General features: G+C 53.0%; 1 protein-coding gene across 1 annotated transcript; it reads left to right on the top strand.

The window, feature by feature from the left end:
* Nucleotides 1-1,207: 1,207 nt before the first annotated feature.
* On the top strand, nt 1,208-6,944 carry LOC128271148 (tripartite motif-containing protein 45). The gene is made up of 7 exons (XM_053008588.1): nt 1,208-1,830; nt 1,890-2,101; nt 2,746-2,918; nt 3,152-3,391; nt 5,016-5,583; nt 6,100-6,629; nt 6,699-6,944. Exons 1-7 carry the CDS (start codon nt 1,208-1,210, stop codon nt 6,942-6,944), a joined length of 2,592 nt encoding a protein of 863 aa, XP_052864548.1.
* The last annotated feature ends 2,838 nt before the right edge of the window (nt 6,945-9,782 follow it).

Raw genomic sequence — 9,782 nt, 5'->3', positions numbered from 1 at the left:
CTGACAATGTATGGATTTGCGCCAGTCAATTTCGAATCATACTCGAGCGTAAGATATCGGCTTTGTTGGCGTGATTTAATATAGTTCCATATTTTCAAAACGTTTTCCTTTGCAACAGGTTTTGAAAAAACTATACCAGTTTTTTGTATTGGTCATGCAGTACGTCGAGTAAGATGCATTTTAATTTCAACCTATTTTGGTAAGCATTTTCATAGTGTTTGAGCTTTCTCATACCCATCGCGAATAAAAGCTGGTGAAAGTATTAGTAGCAAGGATCGCTTCGCAAACTGGTACTTGATTGCTCCTTCAATAGCCATTCGTTTTATCAAGCACATAGGCTGTAGTCGGAAATTCTGGAAAGGTCTGAAAATATGGAATTGAAACGTAGTCCTAGTTTAGTCTGACACTATCTGTGTTTTCATGTTCTGCGAGAGCACTGGAAAATTGATCATTGGTACAGAGATAAAGACCGGAACGATCGGAGGTAACAAGATCCTGTGGTTAACTTCCTTGTACACCTGTGAACTTACTGATAGATTTACGTTGTGCATTGCAGCATTTGAAACAACACCGTGCCATTATTAGGCTTTAAGCGGATTACGATTTTCGCTTTGCTAGGTTGATGAGAACTAATTTGCCGATGAACTTGCCTTGGTTGAAATTCAAACGGAACGCACCTCTTCATCAACTTCATCACACAACCACCGCCAACCGGAGACAGGAGTTACATCTTTGATGCTTTCTGGTCACGGCCAATAGACGCATTCCACACAGCTTAGCTCGACCGGCAACTTAGCAACAGGAATGCCACGGCAATTGATGTGTTTTGTGAGAAATAAAATTCAAACCATGCCCCGTGAAGGCGTAAACCAACTGCCACATGCCAAATGCCTAACATTCTGCACTTCCGCGCAATTCCACGGCCGGGAGTCCGGGTTGTTAATTTAATTACCAATGCAAACCACGGGCATGTCGCGCGGGTGTTGTTTGCATTCCATTCTACCTGGGGGTGCCCGGTCAGTTGGGAAATAGCTGCCACCGGGCGCGGCCAGGTTGTTTGACGGAAAAATAGCTCCCCGGAGTGGACTCCCCCGTGCTGTGGTTTGGCCGTCGATAAACTTTCCGCGCGCGCTCAGTCGGTCGGTGGCCGAATTGGCGAATGGATTCGGGTTCGGAGCAATCGAGTGCGGTGTCCGTTGCAGAAGCGATGCCCACCGACTCCGGCGCGAGTCCTCCGGGCGATGAATCGGAGGACGAGGCCGAAAGTGATTACGATGGGCAGCGACGACCATCGGCAATCCGTGGCCGTCCGCCGGCCGATGCACCGGCCGACGCGGAACGGTACGTCCGGCTGCAGGAGGAGGAACACATCGAGCCGTCCGTCGTCGTGCTGAAGAATGGGTTCGGCCACCCTCCGGAGGGTGGCCCGGTGACGGTCGAGTCACTGCTAAAGGCGGGCGGAAAATTGACTTTTAATCTAACCCCCGAGCAACTCGGCTTGCCGCCGGTGCCCGCCACCGGGGGTCGCGCGAACCGCCACCTGAGGACGCCCTGCGACCGAAGTTCTCCGGTGCCGCCGGCCGAAGGATGGCCCCGAAAGAGTAGTCTTCGGCGGGGCTCGATGTACGGCAGCCAGCCGGATCTCGTCGTGGCCGAGCCAACCCCAGCTCCCGGTTCGAAGACGATGCCCCTCTCGACCGCGGGCTGCTCCCCAGGACCGGCCCGGCTCGACGATGACCACTCGTTGGGCTCGAGGGGTTCGCTGGGATCCACGGTCAGCTGTGGCCATCGGTTACAGCAGCGGGTCCGGCATAAATTCGACGAGATATCGTGAGTTGCCCGCTCGCCCATGGACTCGCGCGACCATAACTCTCTCTCTCTCTCCGAAGCACCGTTTACGACCACTTTCCGACCGAGTTCCTGGCGGCCCGCTACCTGTGCGCCCTCTGCCGGAAGCTGCTTCGGGAGCCGCGCGTCCTTGACTGCCTACACACCTTCTGCCGGCCTTGCCTGGAGCGGTACGGAGCGGTCAGCGGCGGCCACCAGGACAGTGCCCTCTTCTGGAGCCACATCAGCGACAGCATCGGCTTCGAGTGGGACCGTAAGTCCTCCCGTCGACGGGCTGTGTTTGTTATGTGTCGTTCCGTAGCCCAGAAGTGCAGCCAGTGCATGCCTTCGATAAGCATAGATTTATTGTGCCCCACACGTGCGGGGCACGTGAGCCGAGCCGTGCTCCGGTCTTGGTAGGGCTTCGCGAACTCGCTGCGGTGTTTGCCGAGCCGAGTTCGGCTGACCCGGGCACAATTTTCTTTGACTTACGCCCCGGCCCGATGCGCCGGTGATTGAGTTGTTTGAACAGTTTTGCCGAGATTGCTGGGAAGGGGCCACGGAGGGGGGACCGGCCACGTCGATGACGTGAGCGTTTGATGCAACTAAAATTAATTTCGAATAGTTTGCCAAAGTTGTACGGAATTGATTACAGTCCGTCCGAAGTGGAACTGGCAAGTCAGGGCAAGTTCCAAGGATCGTCGTTTTGTGCTGAGTCTAGTGCCGGTGAAGAGATTTACAAATGGCCGGCGTTAGGCAAGCTTTGGTACGAAGAACTAGTTTACCGGTGCCAGCGCCGTTTCGTGGATTACTCTCACTGGAGGTGGAGTCCCTTAAACATGGTGCTTCGTTCGCTGGTGACCCCAGCGGGGTAACCCCAATGGATAACGCTTGTGTGTGTTCGTGTGTTCTTTGCAGCAATTTCCAACGATAAGGAGCCGGCGAGTCTGGACGCCGAACCGTTAAACAGCAATCATGTAGCCGAGACCCCGGGGGCTGGAGAGTCTCGGTTCGGGCAGCTGCGCACGTCCCTGCAAAGTTTCCGCGAGCAACACTGTCTGCGGTCACCGGTCCGATCGGAGAAGGTATGTGCGATTGCGTCATTCCCAAAAGTCCGGTCTTTGTGGCCAGTGCAGTTGAAACCGCGAACCACGCGGATTGTGGATTGAAGTTGCGGTCACGAGTGGCCGATTAACTGTCTCTCTTATGTGAGAGCTCACAAAGTACAATCATCCATTTGCTGTTGCATTTATGTGGCGTCCACTTTCGACGATCATCATCATCGTGCTAACGGCACCGCCAACACTTTATTTCGCGTTCGCAGGGCAAGGACAAAGTTCGGGCCCAGGTGATGATGTACGGCGACAAGGACAAGGTGCTCGTGTGTCCCACCTGCAGCCAGCCGACCGAGCTGGCGGGCGGAGTGGCCCAGCTGCCGCAGCACTTTGTGCTGGCGCGGAAAATCGAGCACATCGTGCGCCAGTACGGCCAGTCCTCGCCGACCGCGGCACCGTGCCGTCCGCCATCCTCCGCTTACTGTGAGCTGTGCTCGGACGAGGTCACGGTAAGTGTTGCACGCTGCAGAAGGAGTATCAACGTTACACCTCCCTCGCGACGCGACGGAATGGGATTGGATTGGATCGGAGGGGGGTTCAAAAGTTTTGACATTTATCACTCACTGCATGATGAGTGGATGCTGAAGTTCTGCTCTTCGTTTTTTTGGGGGGGACGCACGGAGACATAGGTGACAGCAACAGGCAGTTGGTGGCGATCGAGCTCTTGGTTTCCACTTTTGTCAGTCAGTGGCTCCCAGTCAGTCAGTGTTTATTAAAAGCCGTTCCAGAATAGTGGCGACGACACTTCAATTTAGAGTTATATAACTATAATTATACAGGGTGTTCCATCACGATCCAACTATTTCAATGTTGAATAACTCCGTTATTTTTCAGTCGATTTTGACAAATTAGTCACATTCTAAAACTTCAGTCTGTGTGTCTATTGTAGTCGATCATTTGATCGATATTGTTTTCTGGGTAAATTTTTAATAAACGGCATTTTAAACTCCAAATAAATCTTGTTCATTTGTTAAAATCGACTGATAAATAGCGGAGTTATTGAACATTTAAATAATTGGATCGTGATAGAACACCCTGTAGATAAAGCACTTGCTGAAATCGATTCAACGATTTGAGCAGGATACCTTCTCATTGAACACATTTTGCTGTTATCGAATTATGGTTTTGTGATTGTATTATCATTTGTTTGTAGTGTATTATGTTTGAATTAGCACGTCTGGGATTACTTTCCGGTTCGCTGTAGACTCACACCGTCAACTTACGATGCTCGTGGTGCCTGTGGTTGCTGTGATGATTCTCGACCGGGCTATCATTTAATCCTACATAACAGATAGAATTTGCTATCCAAAGGATCCAAAGGAAGCATTGATTCATCGCTAACTCCAAAGCACCCGTTAACTGTCCCTGATTCCCAGCGATTGATGAACTCATTAGATATTGTTCACAATTGGGTATTCGGCGGATAATTGATTGGCCATTCAGCATTGTGCATTGGTGCCTATCAGGCCGCAACTCTGCATCGGGATATTTTACATACCGCCCTCTAATTGACCAAGAATGGAAACGCAGTCCAACTGTCGGCATCCGAGCGGCGTTAGTTAGTCCCTAAAGTTTCGTCCGAGAAAAAACACCGGAAAAAAAGGAATGGAAACGCCGGAATCGAATCCACGTTCTCGCCATTTGCCCCCGGAAGTGCATTGTTGCGCTTTATTCGATTGTCTAAACCACGCAGCTTTCATCGGCCGCGGTCGCCCCGGAACAATTTGGAACAATTGGGAATTTTGAGTTAGCGAAACGACGAAACGAGGAGGGCGTCCCAAACTGCATTCACTTCCTTTTTTTCCTCTGTTTTGATAAGGGAATCAAAAACCAGACTGCACCATGTTCGCTAGCGAGTTTGGGTTCACACACACACACACACACGCAAATGTTCCCGTTGTGGGTGAATTTTTTATTAGCCTTCGTTGGTCACCCGGTCCGGGGCGTTAGTGGTGCGAGTTTTAAAAATTCGATTTCCGGCGGCCCGGGCGCAACAGGCCACTAATTTGATTTTTGTTTTCATTTCCCTGCACACACACACACATGCGCACGGGCGAAAATCGGGTGCTATAGGCCACGGCGTGCTGCACCACCTGCTCGTTGCAGCTCTGCACCCTCTGCAAGGAAGCGCACCGTCGGCAGCGCAGTACCGCGGCGCACGCCATCGTGCGGTCGGGTATGGAACTGCTGAGTCCCCCGTGGGGCCGCGTGGGACGGGACCAGGCGACGGTCACCGATTCACCGAAGACGACGGTCCGGTGTCCGATGCACCCGGAGCAGCAATTAAAACTGTTCTGCACCACGTGCCATCGGGTGGTGTGCGGTGAGTGCAGCGCGCTCGTGCACCAGGACCACCGCTGCACGAGCGTGGCCCGGGCCGGCAAGGTGTACGGCCGGTTCGTCACCAGCGCCATCGAGCAGACGCGGCCCCTGGAGGACTACGCGCTGCAGGCGGTCGGCAAGCTGAACGACCTGACGGTGCGCGTCAACGGTCGCTGCGAGGCGGTCCAGCGTGAGATGGACGCGTTCGTCGACGAGTACGTGGCTGCCCTCGAGGAGCACCGGAAGTCGCTGGCCGGCCAGATCGCCGACATCCGGCAGGCGAAGCTGGAGATGATCATGGCGCAACGGTTAGACCTCGGTGAGTTGACATGGAAACGGCGAGTTTCTAAAGCGGGTCCCCAAAGTCTTTCATGTCGACCGGCCGACAGGTCAGGCGACTGTGAAGTTGAGGACTAAACAATTCCCCAAACCACTCGTAGCGTCGATGTAATTATGTGGCACTTGCAGCTTTGCGGCTGATGAAAGCCCGAGAGCTTTTGTCGATTAGTCTGTGGCCGTGGCCATCGTTTAATAGTATGTGTTTTGCGGTAATAATTTGCATAGTAATACGAGCTGTTTTCTAGCGTTGACCCATTAGAGTTATTAGGGTCCAGATAGTTTCAGATCTTGTGAGGCATTATGTTGTTATTAACGCTCGGTAGTTCTCCTTTAAACTGGTTGGTACAGTCTGTGAAGACACCAAGTCCAATCTCCTATCTTAATCCATGTACCGATGCATTGCTATTCCTCGGCACTATATTTGATTGTGGCCGAGTGTGACCAGCTGTGGGCTAATTATTAATCGGTGGTTCTCGACGGTTCCTATACTCCACAGAGCGTCGGTCACAAAATGCGCGAGCCGCGATCGACTTTGCCGAGGAGCTGATGGCCGAAGGCAGCGACGTGGAGAACCTTGTGTTCGTTAACATCCTGCTGAAGCGGTTCGAGCAGTGCCTTCGGACAACGCGGGCCACCGACGGCCGGGTGACGGACACGGTCCAGTTCCTGGCGGACGAGGAAGCGCCGAGTGCGCGGGTCCAGACCGGCGTCCCACTGTACGGTATCGTGACGACGCAGAAGGCGGATCCTCGTCAGTGCACCGTGGAACACCCGGGAGCCGAGCTGGCCACGCTGAAGGCGCACAAGCGGGTCCTGCTGACGCTGGTGGTCCGCGACTACGACGGGCGTCGGCTCGCGTACGGCGGTCTAACGGTGCACACGGACCTCCGCTACCGGGACGACGAGGCGCACGCGGTGGCCATGGCGCTGGTCGACAATCGGGACGGTTCGTATGGCCTCTCGTTCACACCGCCCCGCGCGGGCGTCATGCATCTGGCGATAACGGTCGACGGAAGAACGATCGAGGTACGGGGTAGCTTCCGGGCCGGGGCAGATTTCTCACCATCTCACTCTCACCCTCTTGGGCTTCCGCAGGAGTGTCCGATCGTGTTGCGGATCCACAAGCTGCGGCCGCACTACGGCGTGTACCATTGCTGTGCCTTCTGTTCGAGTGGCGGCTCCCGGGCGAGTACTTGCGCCTGCGGCAGCATCATGCCCGGTGGCTACCGAGGCTGTGGCCACGGCTACGAAGGACATCCGGGCCAGCGGCACTGGTCGTGCTGTGGCAGCTCGCAGGAACACTCCGATTGCACGGCCCGCCGGTCGAAGGCGAACGTCTAGCAGGCGCTGCAGTAAAACACTCTCAACCGACGGGAGCGCCATCTGGCTGGAAAACCGTTGTACGCGAAATCCGAGGCCGAACGCCGAGCAGGAGCCGGATTTCGTGGTCGGTCGTTGAAGTGTGGTAACTCCGGTGTTGGCCATGCGCATGACCGGACCCCGTCGAAAGCTCCGGAATCGTGTGGCAGACCCAAAAACGATGACCAAAGCGCTGTGCCGTTGTCAGTAGAGTGACGGCATCCGTTCCTCGTGGAGGATCGTGGTCGCTCTGGCGCTGGCCACGACACAAACTCATCGCCCTTGAGTTTTCCCACCTAAAAGCAGATAATAAACGCGGGAGTCGGTGCTCTAGTTGAGTCGACCTCATTCGCCATCGCTGGGGTAGCATGATGAACACGGGCTCCGATTGCTTTAGAACCGCACCACAGCAACTTTTTTATGCGCCCCCTGTTTTCCCCCAGTCCTCGGGGTCCACGATCATAAACTAGCGGGTGAGATAAATTATGGCCTGGCCGTTGCGGCAGAGCGCGTAAAGCATCAATAACTAATAGACGCCCGGCCGTTTGATTTAATATTTGTTCACTCGACCCCTCCAATCCGGGACGTCAGGGAGGACAGTGCGGGGCTACGCAAAATCATGTTCATGCGATTTGTAGAATGGAAGCGGTTCGTAAAAAAATCCAGGAACCACTCGTCCTAAAACATTCGAAACCATTAATTCCCGGTGCTGCGGCGGGTGCGCTTGTTATCGGTATCAGTAGTGCCAACTCAATATTTGCACTGAACTTTATCAGCCCAATGCAGCTCGTGGAGTGGTTTTGGCGGGTCGGTTTACTTCGTCCTTTTTGTTTGTGGTGAAATATTATGCAGCGGCACACATTTGAGTAAGCACCGTATTTCTGGGAACTTTTAATGAAGGATAGTATTCCGCATTGTGAAACCTTCTAGCAGTGAACTGTTTGGACTTTGAATTAGTTCACAGCGGTTCATTAGTGGTTTTTGTTCGACAATTGTGGCCCGCTCTTTCAGGTAATTCCCGGATTCCGTGTCGATGGAACTCCTCATCTTTAGAAGCGATCCAATCAGAGATCCATTTTTCGTAAGAAGTGAACCCAGGTGTTCGGGATTTTCGTAATAGTTCCACTTTTCATCACCAATGAAGATTCGTAATGACAGTATCTGTCAAAAACATTGTAAACCCGCATGAATTAAATCAAAGTCCTCATATCACATTTGTCCTGCTGTTAGGATGCCCAATTCAATTTGGTTCGTGTGTCAAAACACGAACAACACGAATTGAAAGGATTTTTGGCACATTGGTAAAAACTGTTTCAGTGAAACTGAGGTTGAATCGCACCCAGTAGAACGTAAGAACTGTGGCCGTTAAAATTGAGCACTTCGGAGAAAAGCAGGAACGAACAGCGCCAAGACTCGAGCTGGGACAGGTCTCTGTACATCCTCCTAACAGCGGGCGGCTTTTTCCAGATTAATTTTCCACAAAATTAAAACAAAACTGAAACGAAGCTTGCACACACACAGTCAATTACACGTCCCGAGTCTGCGTTACTTAATATTCCCACATTAATTATTTTTTTCCTTAAATTCGGACATCTTCTAACGACGACTCGGACGGAGAGACGGCTAATTGATCAAACATTTTACCTTCCCATGTGCCCGGGGCCCGGGTGTCGGACACACGGAGCCGGAGCCGGGAGTAGGAGCTAGTAAATAAAACCTTTTCCCCCCTGACCTGCCTCCCCCCCCGCCGTTGGGGCGTGAACCCTCCTTCGGTCGGTGGTAATGTGCCGACACACCGAGGAAGCTGGTTCTGTTTTCTTTCGCATCCTGTTCCGGCCCCTTTTTACGGCCTCCTCCATTTTCTTTTATTTATGTTACATTTATGTTACGTTTTTGTAAACTGACGGTGGTCCAGCTTTAATATAGTGAAATTGTTTTTGTTGCGTTATTGATACATTACAAGAAGGCCAGGGCGTGCAGGGTGGGTTCAGCGCCGGAGTCCTGTTTGCCGGTTTATGTTTTCCCATCCCCCGGTGTTGATGTGGTGTAAGCTGAATAATTCTCCGCCTCGACGGTGGGATATGATTTGTTAGCAAGATGGCTGTGTTCGCATCTTGCAACGGGCAGTTGACCTGCCCGTTTTCCCGAGGCCAGGATCTTGAGGATCGGTACGCTACGGAAACGCAGCTGACAGCCGGTTGACATGCAATCAGATGGCCATTGCTCATGCAGGACCGAATCGCATCTGCTGAAAGGTCGGCCATCGGGTCAGGAAGCGATATGTCCGAGACGACGCCGATTATCACGGCCGGCACGACCGGCCCCCCGGGCACCCAACGTTAGTGGCGACGGATTGGTTCGACATTACGGATTTGTGAAGATTTATGTGCTCGACTAAGTTTTGGTACCGACAGCGCTTCATCTGTCGCACTGCAGTTGACTCGTTGCCGGCAGTTGTCAACTGCTGTCGGCCCGTCCCGGGTGCATTGTTGCAGATCCGATCCGTTGTTATCCCCGGCGGCTTACGATTATTGTACGCTTCTTGAATCAAATATTGATGGGCTGGAACGCCAGACCAACGGTGGCCATGGTCAGCTAAACTATTGCTCCTCCATCGTCCAGCGTCATCAATATTCAAATCATCAATGGTGGTTCGGTAACAAAACGTATCACCAACCCGGCTAACCCGGCTGAACCCTTGGAGTGGCCCATCAGCCGCTCGGTGGCAAATGGGAATGCAAATATTTAGGCCCAACCCAGGACACCCTAGCGCCACCGAGCACACCGAGCATTCTAATGCACACCAAGAATCGTTTCCGG

The sequence above is a fragment of the Anopheles cruzii genome, chromosome 3, assembly GCF_943734635.1.
Source record: "Anopheles cruzii chromosome 3, idAnoCruzAS_RS32_06, whole genome shotgun sequence".
Taxonomy (NCBI): domain Eukaryota; kingdom Metazoa; phylum Arthropoda; class Insecta; order Diptera; family Culicidae; genus Anopheles; species Anopheles cruzii.
Note: the sequence above shows the minus strand (reverse complement) of the source record. Positions and strands in the feature narration are given on the sequence as shown.

Excerpts from the sequence above, each read along its gene's own strand:
- LOC128271148 (XM_053008588.1), top strand. The coding sequence starts at position 1,208 with ATGCCCACCGACTCCGGCGCGAGTCCTCCGGGCGATGAATCGGAGGAC. Across the intron at positions 3,392-5,015 it reads TGTGCTCGGACGAGGTCACG|GCCACGGCGTGCTGCACCAC; the intron begins GTAAGTGTTGCA and ends CGGGTGCTATAG. Across the intron at positions 6,630-6,698 it reads TCGACGGAAGAACGATCGAG|GAGTGTCCGATCGTGTTGCG; the intron begins GTACGGGGTAGC and ends GGGCTTCCGCAG.